Consider the following 19200-nt stretch of genomic DNA (forward strand, 5'->3'; position numbering starts at 1 on the left):
AAAAATTTTAACTAGATATATTGTTTTACTATTTTATTGTTTTCTGTTCTTCTGACAATGAAATGGTGAATTAAACCAACTTTCTTTTTCTTTTTATTGTAAAAGCTGGTCAAAGACCGTAATAAAGTATTACATTACATTACATTGTCCATATGCTTATTAAAATTGCAGGACAAACAATGTGGCTAACATCATCTGTTGTAGTTAATAGCATAGGAAACTGGGCCCTATTATTCTCTCTAGAAGATCTACAATTCTGAAGTAACTCTAGGAATTGTATTTTGATTGGTTAGTTTTATTGACTTGAATGAAAGTATCCATCTGATCATTATCAAATTCTGACCTAGTCTTTGGACACTTCTTTGAGGATCAGAATAATTGTCCCAATTGCCCACTTCTGAAAAGGCTCCATGAGTCTTAGAGATCAGCTCTCTACATAATATTGGAATAACCTGAGTATTTGGGAGTTCATATCTATCTACCCTGAAGCCTGAAGAAGTATGCACATGTACATATTGCAAGTGCTGATAGTAATTTTACCATTGGTACGATGTGTAAATCAGCTTTCCCCAATCTGAGGACACTAAGATCTGCCATCATCCCCTACCAGTATGACTTGAGTGGAGGGTATGGAAAGTATTGGATTACAGCTGGAGAATACAAAGGTTTGAAAGCAGATGGAGGTCACGTGGAAGTAAGTTTTTAAATTTAAATATGACTGCTTGAGAACTTTAGGAGAAAGTCTACACAGATTAGAATTGCATACCTAATGAAAGATTGGACACTTAGTTTATTTTTAACTATCCCCTTAAAAGTTCATTGAATACTAGGAAAACTCCAGAAATCCTAATTTCAGCAGTAATGTGTGAATAAATCTCAACAATATAGAGAATATGTCTTGTGTTCTGTTTACTGGCTAGAGCATGGTGAAAGAGGCATCCAGGTATCTCTTCAGTGCTACATAGCAAAGGTTTTATTTCAAGTCTGTAAAAGTTATGGTTCCCTTCACATGGATACCGAAAAAAGAATACAAAAAACCAACCATAGAAACCTATGAAAATGTAAGTATGCAACATCTGTTAAAACTCAAAAGTATTTGTACTGTTTCAAGACAAAAATGAATGCCAAGTGCTGTCTTTGGTGTAGCCCACCACATGTCCTTCCAACTTATTTCTCCTTTCCAGTTTACCAGTGTCAGAAGTGCTGCTACAAGTTTTTCAGACAGTCTGAAAATTATTTTCTATTTATGCTTCTGAAATTATTTGGCATTCAGGCTTCTGTAATGAACAAGCTTTATGATCACTGGCCTTGCAGGGAAGAATTCCTTTCTGGGAAATTAACATTCCCTTGCATAGGCCATCAACCATAGAGGCCTCTCTGAGCAGAAACTGTAACGTTTGGTCCGTCACCCGCACAGAAATGACTCTTTGGTAATTGATCTTTACCTAAATACTCTACTAGTGACTACAACACTGGTAAATGAGGAGACAGCTCTGACTATCCACTTCTCATCAAGTCAAACTGATCAATCACACTATTCACTTAGATCTAGAAGGCTTTGATGCCAAAAAGCACCCTAAATGCCACTTATCTCACTAGCCATTCAGGCAACACTCAATATTTCAGAAAATAAACCAGAATATAAACTTCCAAGTGAGCTAAAGATGCAAAACCTCCATGGAAACTATGTTTTGGTACTCAGGTTAGACATAACTCCATATTTTCGAAGGCCCACTTTATGCAGGGAGTCTTAGAGGATAAGTACCATCTTATTAATGACGCTACTGCATTTGAAAGTTGCTGCAGGAGCCTTTTTGACTAAAGACCAGGATAAAATGCATCAAATGAAGGATGCACCATGGAGATTTGCAGCATTTCTGATTCATTGACCCTTGTTACAGATGCTGTTATACAAAAGTATTGATGAATTTTGGTGGTTTTGAAAAGAAACATCCAGATTCAGACTTGGCCTAGAAATGGCTATTTGCCAATAAAGTAAGGCCTAAGGTTTGCCACTCAGAGTCACTTGTTGAGATGGGGGGCTATAGAAATTGAATAAATAAAATAAAAATAAAATAAAAATAAATAGATTTGCTATGTTCAGGGGACCACTGCCTTGGATTATCAGTTGCTGAGGGTCAAACAATGAGAAAATGTGTACCAATTTCCATGCAGTAACCTCATGGCTACTGTTGGAAATGGAATACTGAACTCTATAGTTGATTCATAGTCTATTTATGGTTTAAAGATGATACTCTGTGCCCGGATCCACATAAGACAACAAACTAAACCTTAAACCATGGTTTATAAATCCCATGGCTAAGGGTTTATGTCTTAATTTCCTTTGTGAATCAGGCCATACTATTATGCAATAAAGGGGTCAGTTTGGAGTTAGTACATGAAGATGGTCTTTGTGATCAGTTAATCATGGTTGATGGATTAGTATCCCTCAACAATAATCCTCATGGTTGCAGCTGCTCAATCATTAGCTTAACAATATGTGGAGGGTGATAGGTTCCTCACCTCTTTTATATAGATTTACTGATAGTAAAACTACATTCCTACATATACTGATTTGGGTTTGCTGGCTGACTGTAGTCAGCCTTTCTTTTGAAACTACCTGGATTGTATGAAGGTTTGAATGTCTGTGAAGCAGAAGGGGTCCAGAGATTTGCCTTGTGGGGGGGGAGTCCTTAAAGTAATATATAAATAAAATATATAAGGGAGGGAGAACCATGGGAAAGGCAACTCTAGCATTTCTGCCTAGAGTCTGGTATAAATGAAAAGAAAAGAAAAACCATTTTTTCCTTCATGATTTTTAAACCATGTCCATGTTCACCTTATTTTAGGCTGATGTCATAGTAGCTGGTTCTAATTGGGAACATGGCGATAACCCATACACCTTGCAGTATGGAACCTGTGGGATTCCAGGACGATACATTCATTTCACACCAAACTTCCTGACTGATGACAATTTGATTGCTGTTTATGGACCACGAGGTAATATCTGTTAACTGAGATTTTATTTCACTTTTCATTGTTCAGATATAATCATCAGGGTTTGAAATGATAACAGAAAGTTCCAGAAAAATGAAGTTCTCATTTAGTAATCTCTCTAAAGGATCAAAGGGCATTTTCACATCACAGTATTTCCAGTCTTCATTCCTGTCATGAGTACTGATGGTGAGCGGGAGGGGGCCTCTATCCAGGGGGGAAAACGCATGCGTAGTACTGAGGAGTTAAGCAGCCATTCAAAGAGACACAGATCAGACCTGCCTTGACTTTTGGGGTTTATCTGGGTTTTTCCCATGCTTCTTCAGTTTGTTAGGATTTTCTGTCTAATGTAGCAGTAATAAAACACTAGAGACCTATTCCTTGTCTCAGCGTGGTTCCTGACTGTTAGGACAATTCCCTTACAAAACAATCTGAAACCAATAGCCATCTTCCATTCTGTGCATGTGTGACCACTAAAAAGACACAAAGAACACCAGGAGCCAAGCACTGCTCCCTCCAACCAAGCTATGGAAAAGTGTGAAAAACATACATCAGTCAGTGCACCCCAATTCCTTCAGCCCCACTCCACACAAAAGAATTGTTCTACTCCTCCCCACCCAATGTTTGCAGGTTGTATGCGTTTGTCTGGTGTTTTTTTTCTTTGTTGTTGTTGCAAAAATAACAGTTAAGAGCAGCTGCCATTTCTCCTGCTTTTGCAAGCTTTTCCGTGTTATAAAGCTGGCAACTATGCACACAGAAACATTTCCTAGTAGCTGAAGTCATGGTTGCATGTAACTGTGATGGACAGAAAGTGTAGAGGGACCAATATATGCAGAAACGCCTATAGACCAGCACCAGGAACAGGATGCTGGAAACTGTTTTATGTCAAGGAGCTGGGGTGTGGCAAGAAAACAGTCCTCCCATAAGCTCTACACATCTACAACAATTCAATCTTTTCTCTCTTTCAAATAAACCAGGCTTGAGCCAGAAGTAAACTGACTCAGCTTCCAAATCTAGCCAATATGGTAACAGCAGACAGATCAAGGAATTAATAAGATTTAGCTACATCATGTGATTTCCCCTCTTGTTCAGTTCTTAAAAGCTCAGGAGCACTGCCCACACTTGCCTTTTGCCTTCCTTGTTTAGCTTTATCTAGTTTGCTGTATCCTGTGCGGAACTATGCTCCGACATGAAAATGAACTGCTTCACTATTGTGTATTGCCATTTCCGTACTGTGTTGTAATATGATGTCTTATAATGTAAATATAAGTAAGGAAAGCTTGTTTCAGAAGAGTTTTAAGGGGGGAAAAAAGCAATCAACTGCTTGCTAGGAGAATATTGTAAATTTCAATCATTGTTGTGTTGCCACAGGCCGAGTCTTTGTCCATGAGTGGGCTCATCTGAGATGGGGAGTCTTTGATGAATACAATAAAGATGTACCTTTCTATACTGCTGGAAAAAAGAAGGTTGAAGCAACAAGGTACCTCCCTTGTCCTCAGCAGAGCTAGAGCGCAGCAGTACGAACAAAGAAATGCTGATTAAAATGTATAGTTCACGGTCACTTACAAGATCCATTGTCCCAGAGTTCTAACTCTTCTGTTCCCGAGCTTGATTTGATTATGGCTATGACATTTGCACCAACGAGAGGCAAAAATCCTTGACTGAGTTCTGCATAAATAATCACTGGACTGGGAAAAACACTGTTGTCTGTATTTGAATAGAGCTTCACAACGCGGTGGCGCTGCGGGTTAAACCGCTGAGCTGTCGATCGGAAGGTCGGCGGTTCGAAACCGCGCGGCGGGGTGAGCTCCCATTGTTAATCCCAGCTCCTGCTCACCTAGCAGTTCGAAAACATGCAAATGTGAGTAGATCAATAGGTACCGCTTCGGCGGGAAGGTAACGGCATTCCGTGTCGTCATGCTGGCCACATGACCCGGAAGTGTCTATGACAACGCCGGCTCCAAGGCTTAGAAACGGAGATGAGCACCGCCCCCTAGAGTCGGATTCGACTGGACTTTACGTCGAGGGAAACCTTTACCTTTACCTTTACTACCCAATTCTGTGACAAGACTAATCATAATATCAAAGACACAAATATGCAGAACAAAATCTGCGGTTGCAGGAGTACTTGGGAAGTAATTATGAATTCTACGGACTTTGTGGGATCATCGCAAATCACTTCTCCACCTAACCCCACAATTTCTGTGATGCAAACACAGAACTGAGTTTTGGCTTTAGTGCTTGATGTTTCTGAAACTATGAATGAGGTAAGTTTGCTCTGGGAAGAGTTTTATCTATTTATGCATTTATTTTAAATACAAACTGGATAGTACAAAAGTGATATTTTATCAGGAGTTCTAGTGTTACATTTGAGAAATAAAACTCTTCAGTGTTTGAAATGCTACCATAATGTACAATTTTGTTCACTAATCTATGGATATTTATCACATTGTGATAAGAGATTTCATCCAGGACAGAAGCAATTTATAACCTTGACTGAACTGAACCTCCCAATTGAGCACACAAAAGACATATGTTTATTCCGGCCAACTGTTTAGAGGGAAAAGAAAGTGGTCCATGTAGCTGGGATTAAAATCTCACATAGGTCTTTGAAACAGTTTTATAGACTAGCCGACATTTCTAGGAAATGTTCTGGGCTGAGGGAACCTTCCAAATTATATATCCTTAAAAATAAAACAGCAGACATCCAGTAATATATCTCAAATGCAGTATGTGGTTAAGCTCTAAAAATGGTGGGTGAAGGAGGAAGAAATCAATTAAGGAAAAGAAACTGAAAGAAGAGTAAGTAAAGGAGAAATGTATTTATTTTTCACTTACATTGGCTTATAAGCCACTCCATTGATGAAGACTCTTTGTAGTTTATTAAAGCTGTTTAAAATTAAAAGTTAAAAAAGCAGTAATTATCACAGCAAGGCCTGTGCATAATCATTCACTTTAAAAGCCGGACAATACTTGATTTTAAGGTTGCCTGCTGGACAGAGGACACGGAGACAAAAAGGAGGACGTGTTCTCCTTTTGCCAGATGTCTGGTCACCCTAAGTTAAATAGAGAAGATCTGCTTGCATTTTCATGAGATATATGTGGCTATTGTAGTGAACATTAGTGGGTGTGCTACTGTACCTAGACCATGTTTACCTTTGCCAATAAGTTGGTTGTTCAGACAGTTTAAGAACTAAGAATGCTGTCATTCTTCCCCACCCTCTGTTCTTTCTTCTTCATATGCAGCATAATCGTATTAGTCGACTGAAGCAGGCTGCAACTCTGTTCCTTGAACAGCATATTGAAACTGGCTCCTGGGTTGGAATTACAACATTTGAAAGCAGCACACAAATTAAGGCTTCTTTACATCATATTGTCAGTGATAAAGTGTGCCAAGGTCTGACAAAATTTTTGCCTACCACAGCCAGCAGAGAATCAAGCGTTTGTGCTGGAATAAGTGAAGGAATTAAGGTGCAAAAAGCTACTTTTTAATATATTTTTTCTAGATGATCTACTTTATAATTATAAACATCATTGCTGGGTTTGATTTCTGGAGAGTGAGACTATATTATTGGAGGATCAATTTGAAAGAGTTAGTGTCAGGCTCCCCCCACCCCCAATCCAAGGATGGTTGCATTGTTTGATTGTATGTGTCTGCCATGATAATTTACTGCATGTCAAGAAAGGAGGGGGAGAGGTGGCTGGCAAGAATGTGAAGTGCTGCTATTTGAGCTAATTGCCTGCAATCAGGGTCACACCGGTGGAGACATTTGTGCCTGGAAAAAAACCTGACCATTGGGAGATAGATGGGAATGGATCTGTGACGAGGGGGGGGGGGGGGGGGAAGGACTGTAGAGACTTTTAGTGAAGCTGCTTTTGATAATTTGAAAAGGTTTTTTATGGCTGAACCCATACTGAAACACCCCAATCCTGACAAGCCTCTAATTATACAGGCTGACGTGTCTAACATGGCAATTGGGGCCATGTTACTGCAAAAAAGTCAAAATGGTGAGTTGCATCTGTGCATGTATTTGTTGTGAAAATTCTCTGAGGCTGAACGTTGTTGGCATGTGTGGGAGAAGGAGGCGTTTGCAGTGAGATGGGCTCTGCTGACATGGAGGCATTTGCTAGAAGGGGCCCAGAAGCCTTTTGAGGTGTGGACTGATCATAAGAATCTGGAAGCACTAAGGACCCCGCGGAAGCTTAATGCCAAGCAAGTTTGCTGGGCTCAATTTTTCAGTCGATTTAACTTCATGTTAAATATCTTCCTGGGGGGGGGGAAATTTCCTTGCCGATGCCTGCCAACATTCCTGCCAGCCACCTCTCCCCCTCCTCTCTTGACACGCAATAAATTATCATGGCAGGCACACATGATCAAATGATGCAATCATCCTTGAATGGTGGGGGGGAGCCTGACAGTTAAAGCATGGGGGCAGAGCTGAGTTTCCGTTGATTTACAGTCAAATTCTTTGAAAGGGGCAACCAGGCATTATGTGGTAAAAAATATGTATGTTGTTCTTATGAAAGAATGTATGTTGGTGAAAGGATAACCCAGCTGAAGAGTACAGATATAGTTGCTTAAATCCCACCTTTGCTAGTCTTTTTGGACACACTACACTTTATTCTGCCTGATGGCTCCATTCCCACGTGGCTCATGTACTTCTGAACATTCACTACACCAATATGGCTGTTACATAACTGGTAGAATAGATTTCTTTTTCCCAAAGTGTTACAAGTAATTTAGCACAAATATACTCCTGTGGATCACTGAAAAGAAGATTGGGGGATGGGGATGGGGAATACAGAAATTTGCAAGATAACTCACTCTTATTGCCAGCCTCAAGAATCCCTATGGTGTCTGTTTCTTGACCTGGCCTCATTCAAAGGCTGACATCAGTCTTGAAAGCCTGCCCAATAGCTTCACTGCCCTCTTTTTAAGGACAACGAAGTCAAGGCAGGGTTGTTCTAAGTCTCTTTCTCACGCTTTGTACTTTCTCAGGGCTGACTAACCGTTTTACCTCTTCAACTTCCTTCTCAAGGCCAGCACAAAACTTCTCTACAGCTATAAATGAAAATATTTTGTTCTCCCCTACTGCCACCTGCTGTTTATAATGGATTTGAATAGTCTATTTCCTGGCATTTTGAGGTGGGAAAGAAACAAAAACAGCAGTGTAAATCTAACATAGGTTTAATACCCTTAAAAATAAGGCAAGCCCACTCTCATAAGAAACAGAAAATCACAGCTGAATCCATGTGTGAGACATGTCACACCTTAACTGCGTAATTACCCCATCCATCTGCATTCACATAATTGTTGGAGTACTTATTATCTACTTTTCCAAGATTTGAATTTTTAAAGCAGAGAACACTGTTCAAAGCCAAAACTGTAACTTAAGTTGTCTTCTTGATCTATTCACTGTTGTTAATAGGACATAACTGATTTCTTTGCAATAAAACACTTAAGAGAAACAAATTCTTGTGACATTATATTGCAATTCTGCAAGCTACCTAAAAATTCAGTAACATAATAATAATAATAATAATAATAAAAACCCTTACTTCCCAACTCAGTTTTAGCATACTTAATGCAATGTGGTGAGATCTGTGTGCCTCTACCCCACTCATCCCCTGACATTAAGGCAAGGGGGAGAGGGGGTGGGATGGATTGATGGGATGGATCCATAGCTTCTTTATCACATTTACTTAAAAATGTTTTGCTTTATGTTGCTGGTAAAATTTAAAATGCACTCTTTTTGGGGGGGCGGGTTACAGATGTTTAAAACTGTTGCATTGAAAGGCTATGAGATTGTGCTCTTGACAAGTGGAAATAACACAGCTATCAGCTCTTGTCTGACTGACATTAAAAACAGTGGCTCTATAATTCACACCATTTCTCTGGGATTAAATGTTGTAGAAGAATTAGATACATTGGCAATTACAACAGGTAAATAAATTAAATGTTCATTCTGGTGTAGAATCCCTTTTACATTGGTGCAACATTAATTTCCTGTATTTTGCTGTCAGATGCATATTATGAAATGCTGGAAAATTAAAGGGTGTCTTTGTTTGAAACATTCTACTTGTCTTTAAAAAATAAAGTGGTATTCAAAAAAGAAATGCCACAGCTTTAAGACTCACATCTGATGAGCAGATTGATTACAGCAGCCACAGTGTTACGCAGGCTTGTGTGACAGCCTGAAAAATGACAGGCTGAGTTAATGAACAGCAAAGAGGTGCTGGTTCATGAGACTGGAAGCTCTTTTTCCATATATCTAAATGTCTTACCAGAAATATTTTACCAGAGTGTTTCTGTGCCGCACAGTAATGGCTGGAGCCTCAAAAAACCTGGGCCTCAAGGCACACTTTGCTACAACAACTTATGACGAGGGAGAGGGAAAACAGACATGCAAGCCCTGTTTTCCTCAACACTTTCAGGGCATTATATCATGAAGGATGTCTCCTTGGATAGAAAAGGCTCCCCTTGACAGATGTTTGCCCTAAACATGAAGGGGGGAATAAGCACAGGACGAACCAATGCGAAGCTAGTTGAGTTCTTGTCTTGTTCTCACAGACTGCTGTAATTACATTCTCCTTCATTTATTGCTAGAATGAATGCAAGGCACATAGTAGTTTTTATTGCAACTGACAAATCATTTCAATTATTCTAATTGTATTGTAGGAGGCTTCAAGTTTACTTGCAGTGATAGTTTGAATTCCAATGATCTCATAGATGCTTCATTGGGATTTCATCAAGAAGTAGAGATACCATTCAACAGACAATTCAGGTCTGAATTTCAAAAAGTTGGAAGCCAGTGGGATGTGCAGTCTGAAGTAAACAACCCATTTAACATGATACCATTTAAGCTTTAATTTGGTGTACCATATTAGTAATTTCATGAAATAAAGGGCAGGCATAAGTGAAACCAAGAAACCAAATATGGGAATCTTATCTGTGTCATGATTTATCATGATGGCAATTTATTATTTTGAAATTGTTTAATAAAAAGTTGCTTTTCTTTATTAGACTGTCTTCATTTGAAGAAGACTGTCTTCATATAACTCCATTTTATTTTTCATTGGGAACCTGTCTTATCCTTAACAGTAGATAAAGCCACAGAATAGAAGCTTATTATGAAGTGTTATCCAATTTATGGGAAATTTGGTATTTTCTTTTATTATATTCTTTTAAATGTTTCTGCTTTATTATAATCCTTGTCTTTTTCTTTTTCTAACAGCTTGAAAGTGAAAGTGAACAGTTGATGGCTACAAATCTCTCAAGGGTGTTGTGTCCATTGATTATACTGTGGGAAAGAGCACTTTCTTTGCAGTTACATGGAGTGAAAAAAATTCACCACCACAAATAATCCTGAAGGATCCGAAAGGACACAAATATTATCATAGTGACTTTGTAGTTAACAACAACCTCAAACTAGCTCGACTCAAGATAAAAGGACTTGCTGAGGTAAAAAATAAAAACCAAAACCACACTTTCTCTCAAAACCTTAAGAGCCCAGGTGAAATAAACAGCTGCAATATGTTTTTGTTTTTATCAGGATTAGCATTAGGAGTTTCAGAGAGAAAGGAAGCTTGCTTTGATGGCAAGCTGGAAGGTTTTTGAGGATTTTCAGTGCATGTGTTTATATATTGTTTAAATGTTCTATTTACCCACAAACTGCTTCTGGGACATTTTGCAAAACAAGGGACAGATGTTCACAGACAAATTTATTATATTTACTTATATATTTATTTTATTTAGCTACAAGGCTTATAGGCCACTCCAGTCCATGGCCACTCTGGGGTGATTACATACCCAATGTTCATAAATTAGGTTGAAAAACAACAACATGGTAATAGAAATAAAAATATATGTGTATATATATATATATATATCAACACATAGAGACACTATATAAACACCATCAATTACATTACCAAAAGAAACATTCCAGTGCCAGAGCATAAGAGAAAGTGAGATAGAAGCAGAGGAGGAGTGTGGTTTACATAAGAAGAGTCAGAACAGCCCAGGAGGGTGAGCCACAAGGGGAAGGTGTTTCAAAAAGACTGGGAAGAGCCTGGCTGGAAGTTAGTTTTACCACTTTCAAGATGCCTTTCTGAAATCCATGTAATTTGTGCTTCTTGGGTTTGCTAGCTACATGGGGCTGTAAAACATTACAGCATCCCAGTTTCCAGAGCCTGCTGGAATAACCAGGTTTGAATGGCTTTCCCAAAAACCAGCAGAGTAGGAGCAGTTTGGATTTCCATGAGAATGCTTTTTTACCAAAAGAAGGCAGCATTTCTATGATTCCTGTTGGTAAGGCGATATGGTGGGCACCTGCTGTCCCAGATCTTATTGGATTAGTAGATCCTATTGGGAGTATGCAGTCCTATAAACACCTAGGTTGTGAGCCATAAAGGGCTTTAAACTTAACAACCAGCACTGTGAATTGCATCTAGAAGCCAGGAGTAGTATTCTGTGAGCACTGTAAGCCACACTCAAAATTACTTAAGCTGCTGCATTCAGGACCAGCTGAAGCTTCTGAATGTTTCAGGGTATGTTGCAATAGTTGAAACAAGAGTTGGCTAAGGCATAAGTTGTCATAAGAAGAGCCTCCCATTCCAAGAGAGGTTATAATTGGTGCAAAAATGGAGCTATGTGAAGGCCCTCCTGGCCATAACTGCCCACCTGCTCAAGTAGCAAAGACTTTTAATTCAGGAACACCTCCAAGAGGAAGGAGGAAACATTTCCATTTAAGAAAATGTGAACTAAAGATGGTATCTTGCTGGAATTGAATGGCTTTCAAACTCAAAACCTCGCAGGAACCCACAAGTAAGGAGTGAAGGCTCAATTCCCCCCAACTTACTACCACTGACTGTACCGCTCCTTTAAGAGGCAGGAGAACCACTGAAGAACAGTGCCTCCCACTCTTAATTCTTGGATAAGGTCTAAAAGAATACCATGATCAACTAACACAATCACAGATGCACACCTCCTATCCCAATCTCACCAGAAGTCATCTACTAGTGCAGTCAATGTCATATGAGTACCCTATCCCTGACTGAAACCAGACTGAAGCAGGTCCACATAATCCATTTTGTCCAGGGCTCTCTGCCATGCAGCCCCACCACCATATATCTCAAAGAGACCATTTGTTGGCTTCCTTATTTTTCGTTTTTGTTTTTTGTTTTATTTATTTAAGGCATTTATAACCCACACTGAAGTCAGAAAGGTTATAGATAGAAAAAAATTGCCTTCAGATTTGCAAACTAAAAAAGCATGATTTAAAAAGGGAATGAGCACAGTGAAGGAAAAGAGGAATAAGCCAGTGGGAGATCAGTTTTTTCATTTGTAAAATGTCTATGTCAGGCCCCACATAAATGACAAAACCAAGAAGCAAGAACCACACAGATTTCAGAGGCCTCTTTAATGCTAGTCAGATATAAAAACATAATCCTGAAAACTGTGAGGGTAAATTCTCCAGCAGACTTATAATGAGTCAGTTAAGGTGGGGTAAGAATGGCTTCTATCAAGTGATAGTTGAGAGAGAAAAATAATCAAAATATAGTGGTCTTTCATCAGAACTTCCATATTCCACTTTGAAATACCTCAAATTAGTTACTGTTGCCCATTTGGTTCACTGTTGTCTGAACAAGCTATTGGCAAAGCCCGTCTGCCCAGTGTGCCAGCCCACCAGTCACCAAAGATGCCTAAATATCCATTGCAGAAGAAAACCAGAGCAGGCTTTGCCATGGTGGTTTAGACATCTAGATGAGGCAGTGCAAACACATTGGGAATGCACCAAGCTGTAGAAGGTTGCCATAATGGAAAGTCACAGTATCTTATGGCCTTCCAGAAGCTAATGCAAGATTTTGTGATCCTTACTTCTGGGAATCATCAGCACCAGCTGTATTGCTGGTAATTATTAATATATTTAATGCAATTTGATAACAAGCCAGTGTAGTGGTTAAGGCATCAGGCTAGAAACCAGGGGAACATGAGTTATAGTCGAGTCTTAGGGACGAAGCCAGCTGGGTGACCTTAGGCCAGGCACGCTCAGCACTAGGAAGGAAACAATGGCAAACCACTTCTGAAATCTTGCCAAGAAAATGCAGGGACTTGTTTAGACAGGTGCCAGGAGTCAACACTGACTTGAAGGCACTGTTACACAAGCTGGTCCCAAGGTTCGGCTTATGGTCACTCGCTCACACACTCACAGCCTGTTGAAGCACACAGAACCTGTCAGCCCCCCTTGCTTTCTACCTGGGTTTTTGCTTTCTACCTGCGGCTTGAGCAGACAAGACACACAGCCCTGGTCGACAGCTGGGAAGTAATTAGGGACACTCACACATCACTTCCAACAGAACACTGAGGTACAACAGGCTCTTTGAAATACACGGAGACCCAGTGAATTTACAGTAACAGCAAAACTTTACTGGTTGCAAGGTATATTTGCTCTTCCTCACATGCACGCACACACACGCTCATCCACACTACCCACGTCCAACTAGGCTGCCAGGCACTAGCTAGAGGGACCAGAAGCCACCAAGTCTAGATCCAAAGATGACTCAAGGAGTGGGTGGGCTCTGGGACCCCTTTTATCCCCTAATGTCCTTGCTTTGTTGATGGGATTGGGATGGGGATTTCCATTTGCTCAGGCCCAATTTCCTTTGTCGCTCAGGTGAGACATTTTTTTTCCTTAACGACTTGCTTCCTTCTTGTCTACCTCTCTGAAGGGATCTTTTAGACAAGATTCCTCTCTGCTTATGTGCCTGATTCATCTTTTTTTATGGCAGTTTCAGCCTAGTCTCACAGCACACACACCCCATACAGATACATATACATATACACATACACAATTTGATGGGATATTTCTATTCATTTATGTTGCCTTGAGGCAATTTAAAATATTATAAATAAACACAAATAAATATGAGGAAAAAGAGTATGGATTTGCTTTTTTAAAGTCCCACATGTACAAATGTTCAACATAATATGAAGTGGAATCTTCAAGCGTATAAGCTTCATTTATACTTAGGAAAACTTGAAATGTCATATTTAATATTCTTTTATATTTTAACACTTTGATTTACAGCTGGGAGATTGGACTTACATGCTTCATAATGCCTATCCAAAGGCTCAAACCTTATCAGTCATAGTAACCAGCCAAGCAGCATCAGCAACCGTGCCTCCATTGAATGTGAGTAAAAGGTAAAGGTTTCCCTTGACGTAAAGTCCAGTCGAATCCGACTCTAGGGGGCGGTGCTCATCTCCGTTTCTAAGCCTTGGAGCCGGCGTTGTCATAGACACTTCCGGGTCATGTGGCCAGCATGATGACACGGAACGCCGTTACCTTCCCGCCGAAGCGGTACCTATTGATCTACTCACATTTGCATGTTTTCGAACTGCTAGGTGAGCAGGAGCTGGGACGAGCAACGGGAGCTCACCCCGCCGCGCGGTTTCGAACCGCCGACCTTCCGATCGACAGCTCAGCGGTTTAACCCGCAGCGCCACCGCGTTGTGAAGCTCTATTCAAATACAGACAACAGTGTTTTTCCCAGTCCAGTGATTATTTATGCAGAACTCAGTCAAGGATTTTTGCCTCTCGTTGGTGCAAATGTCATAGCCATAATCAAATCAAGCTCGGGAACAGAAGAGTTAGAACTCTGGGACAATGGATCTTGTAAGTGTCCCTGGAAGCAGCTGTGGGGTTATGCGTGCTTGGATGAACCTCTCTGTCTGTATTCAAGGGCTATTGATTTATAAAGCTACCTACGTGAAGTATTTTGCATAGTTGTCCAAAACATAAATTAGCTTGACTTTCATACTGTTGATACTGCGGATTCGGTGAGACCTCAAGCCAGGGCAGAAACATGTGGACGTGACCCGGGTTGGATCTTTATCTTAGTTCTTCTTATTGATTCTGTCCCTTCTTTCCTTGGTTGGATTTAGCAGAACAGCTAAAGAATCTCCTGCTTTTACAAGAGTAAATGTTTCAGGCAGAAGTTATTGTGTGCAGATGCTGTGGAAAGCTAAACTGTATGTACTGTACGTCCTGCCCTATGCCCTGCTAATCATCCTCTGTGCTCAGAGTCACAGTTAAAATCAAAAGTGCATCATCCATCTGTTAGTTTGGTTAGACTCCATGCTGTAAGACTGGCAGTGGAGTCCCTGCACGCGATTTCACCAATGAAAATGGTCCATAGTGTAGTACTTTGAATAGGGTCTTCTCAGTTGTGGCACCCCACTGCGTTTGGCATCCACTTTGCTGAATTTCAAGTGGAAATCCCCTGGGAAATAAAATAATCTTTGGACTGGGGGAAGTTGTACTTCTGTATGCATTGTTGTTTCATCCTTTCTCAAAAGAGCAGTCTCTGGGACAATCAATGTAATCATAGTTAAAGCATGAATTCCATTCTTGGATTCCTTTATGTTCCCCCTTTGACCCAACCTAGAATGCTTCTAACTGGTTAGATGTTCTCAGGGCTGTCATCACTTTCAGTTCCTGGGCCTTGTCCCTGCAACTTCTCTCTTTCTCTCCTCGGTTAGTAGAGTAGGCACCATGATACACTCTGGGTGATCCAGCAGATTGCATGCCTTCTCATTCTTTTATTTAGCCTACAGCTAGATTAGGTAGTTATAGCTGATCTAAACATAATTTTCTAATAAATAATTTCTTCTGTTTAATTATCATCCTCATCCTATCCAGCAAAAGGTAGAAAAGGTAACAATGGAAATGATAAAATTAGAATTATTTGATCTTGCAGTATTTAGTTTACAAAAAAACAGCTCTGGTGGGAACCATATACAGTATATTATAGTGGTATTTGGACAATTATTTATTTATTTATTTATTTATTATTGCTTTTTAATTAATAAAAAGCAAAAAGCAAAACACAAATATAATAATGTTGGAAATACATATATTGTCAAAGAGAAGAGAAAAAAAGCACACAAAAAGTGCTTTAACAAAAAAATAGTGTGATATGTCATTACAACAGTAAACAGTTGCAATTCTATACATACTTATCTAATGCAAATATTATTCAAGTATGTATATATTTCTAATACATTTATATGACTATCATTTTTTTAACCTACTGTCTTTTGTATAAATGAGTCCCGTATTTCAGTATACTTGTCCATACAAAGTCTACATCTATAGGCAATCCACTCCAAAGTGGCAAGTGCAATCAGGTCTTCAATCCATTGAGTAAATGGAGCCATACATTTATCTTTCCAATGCTGCAATATCAGTCTTTTGGCCATAGTGTGAGGATCGTAGGTTCAAATATTCCAATATTAATAAGCTTCACCACAAGCCTCTTAGGATACAGGAAAGTTATTTTATTGAGATACAGTCCATTGTCCTATAAAGTCACAAGTGAGTCAGATTCCTTGCCCCCGCATTAAGTTTGTTAGGTTTTCCTGCCTCCCTTTTGAAATTGAATGCTTGCAATGTTTTTCAGTTTTACAGCTCCATTCCCAGGCTTTGTTCTTCGAGATGGTGTTACTTCAGATAAGGGAATCACCACAACAATTTCCTCTGTGTCTGCTCGTGATGTCTCCGTTATTAAGCAACAAATCACTCCTTCCCCTTCCCACTTGTACAACCCATGGCAGTGGAGATGTTCTAGAAGCTATTCACTATTGCTTCTGGGATGATCCTCTGACACACAGTAAGGGCATGAATCCATTTACATTGTCCAATTGTCAAATTCCATGTACTAGGTATATAGTTCAAAAGAATATTATCCTCTAAAAATTTTAGCTTTTGTCACACAATCATATTTATATAATCCACTACTTTCTCCCAAAATGTGCTAAATATAGGACACTGTAGAAATGTATGTTTTAAAGAAGCATTATCCTCATTAAAAAGGTAAAGGTTTCCCTTGACGTAAAGTCCAGTCGTGTCCGACTCTAGGGGGCGGTGCTCATCTCCGTTTCAAAGCCTTGGAGCCGGCGTTGTCCATAGGACACTTCCGGGTCATGTGGCCAGCATGACTCACGGAACGCCGTTACCTTCCCGCCGAAGCGGTACCAATTAATCTACTCACATTTGCATGTTTTCGAACTGCTTGGTGTGCAGAAGCTGGGACGAGCAACGGGAGCTCACCCCGCCGCGCGGTTTCGAACCGCCGACCTTCCGATCGACAGCTCAGCGGTTTAACCCGCAGCGCCACCGCGTCCCATTATCCTCATTACAACTCCAATAAAACACTTTTCTCTGCAAACGTAACGGAGTCCAATAAATTCTAAATGTTATTTTTTGTTGTATAAGTTGTAGTTTGAGGTCCATTGACACTCTTGCTATAGAAGTTAAGACACTCTCCCATTATCCAGACAATATAGGAACCTCTAATTGTTTATTCCATTCATTTCTTAAGATCTGCATATCAAATTGATTTATTGATAACATACTGTATATCTATTAAAACTAATAGTAGTTTTTTTTTTAGTTTTAAAGGATTTAGCAAGTTGTTCTAGTATCTCAGGTGTCTTAGAAACTGAAAATGCTGCTGGTCCAAACAATATTGTTAACAAATGTTGTAACTGTAAATATTGCCATTGGATTACATTTGATAGATCATATTTATCTCTTAACACAGAGTATGTTAAAAATTCATCTTCATCATCCATTGTTTTAAATAAATTTTATTAAAAGTTTTAAAAAGAACATAAAAACTAACACCAACTAATAGAAAAGAGAGAGAACAAAGAAAGAGAAGAAGAAAAAGGAAAATACAAAAGTGCAGTGAGAAAGAATAAAAAGAAATAGAAAGTAGTTTCCAATTTTCTCCGCAGCAAATATAAATGTGATTACAAAATTATCTCTTGCTCTATGATTACAAAAAAAGCTCACTTTTTTCTGTTAGCCTTTTTTTCCCCTAATCATCAAAACAGCAAGTCGTAAGTGCATTTTTTTTCTGTTTCATGCAAAAAGTCTGTAAGGTGTTGCCAGTCAACCATAAATATAGCTATCGTCTTTTCTCTAATTGAGGATGTCAATTTAGCCATCTCTGCAAGTTCCATCATCTTCACCAACCATTCTTCCATTGTAGGTAGTGCCAAACCTTTCCACTTTTGACATATAATAATCCCGCTGCTGTTATCTTATATAAAAACAAAGTTCCATGACTTTTTTCTAGTTGCCTGTCTATTAGTCCCAAAATAAAAATGTCTCTGGTTTCAGTTGTACTTTAATCTTTAAAATCTTCTGAATTAATATATGTTTTTGTATCCAATTTGTTTTGGCTTTTTTACACGTCCACCAAACATGATAAAATGTCACTTCATGTTGTTCACATTTCCAGCAAAGATTCAAAATACCTTTATTGTTCTGGTTAGACTCAGACAACCAGTAATTTAATTAGAATTCTTTATTTACAGTACAACCAACTATTTACAGCAGCAATGTCCTTTATTAAATATAGTTCAAACCCAAGTGGGCAATGGTGGAGTGCTGGGTAAAACGACATTGCCAGGATCAACTGGGAACTGTGACAAGACGACTGGACAGGACTTGGCAAGATCAGAAGGCAAGGCGACTAGAATGGTAGCACTCAGGATACATGGGCAGGCAGCAGCACAAAACTTGGCTGATGATGGCGGCAAGGCTACTGGATGGGACTTGACTGCAGGCGGCGACAAGACAGCTGAGGACCGCAGCAAGACGGCATGGCAAAACTTGGCTAGTGACCACAATGAGGCAGCAAGGCTCAACTCGACTGGACTCCATGGTGGGGTGGCAAGACTCGAATCAGCTGGACTTCTGGGCAAGGCAGCAAGACTCGACTTGGCTGGCGGCTGGGCAAGGCGGCAAGACTAGACTTTGCTGGACCTCTGGGCAGGGCAGCAAGACTTGACTCAGCTGGGATTCTTGGCAAGGCAGCCAGACATGACATGACAGGACTTGGAAGTGAGGCAGCAAGTCGGAATTCTAAAGGTTGGGAAGGCTCTGGTTCCATAGCGGCTACAGGGCAAGGCTCCGCGGGTAATTCCGGCTTGTCTCCTGAGGAAGCTGTTGGCTCAGTGGAACATTTGTCTCTGGCGATTCGATGCATGTGCTGGCTCCTTTTTATCCACTTCTTTTCGTGCCATTCCCCTTCTGGAACCAGTCAGGCTTCTTTCTGTTTGGTGTGCTTTTCAGATCACCTTTCCCTTCTGCTGATTGGTGGTTTTAAACCAGGCTCTTGTTTTCTTCCAAT

The 19200-nt window shown here is 39.8% G+C and overlaps 1 protein-coding gene across 1 annotated transcript in view; it reads left to right on the forward strand.

The window, feature by feature from the left end:
• Positions 1-550: 550 nt before the first annotated feature.
• Positions 551-19200, forward strand: part of LOC134494621 (calcium-activated chloride channel regulator 2-like) — a 38804-nt gene continuing 20154 nt past the window's right edge. Inside the window, 9 exon segments of the mRNA XM_063299871.1 lie at positions 551-694; positions 921-1061; positions 2850-3000; positions 4366-4474; positions 5051-5261; positions 6241-6465; positions 8767-8925; positions 14085-14189; positions 14498-14672. Of these exon segments, the coding sequence (XP_063155941.1) occupies positions 551-694; positions 921-1061; positions 2850-3000; positions 4366-4474; positions 5051-5261; positions 6241-6465; positions 8767-8925; positions 14085-14189; positions 14498-14672 (1420 nt within the window).

The sequence above is a fragment of the Candoia aspera genome, chromosome 3 (genome assembly GCF_035149785.1).
Source record: "Candoia aspera isolate rCanAsp1 chromosome 3, rCanAsp1.hap2, whole genome shotgun sequence".
In the NCBI taxonomy this organism is placed as follows: domain Eukaryota; kingdom Metazoa; phylum Chordata; class Lepidosauria; order Squamata; family Boidae; genus Candoia; species Candoia aspera.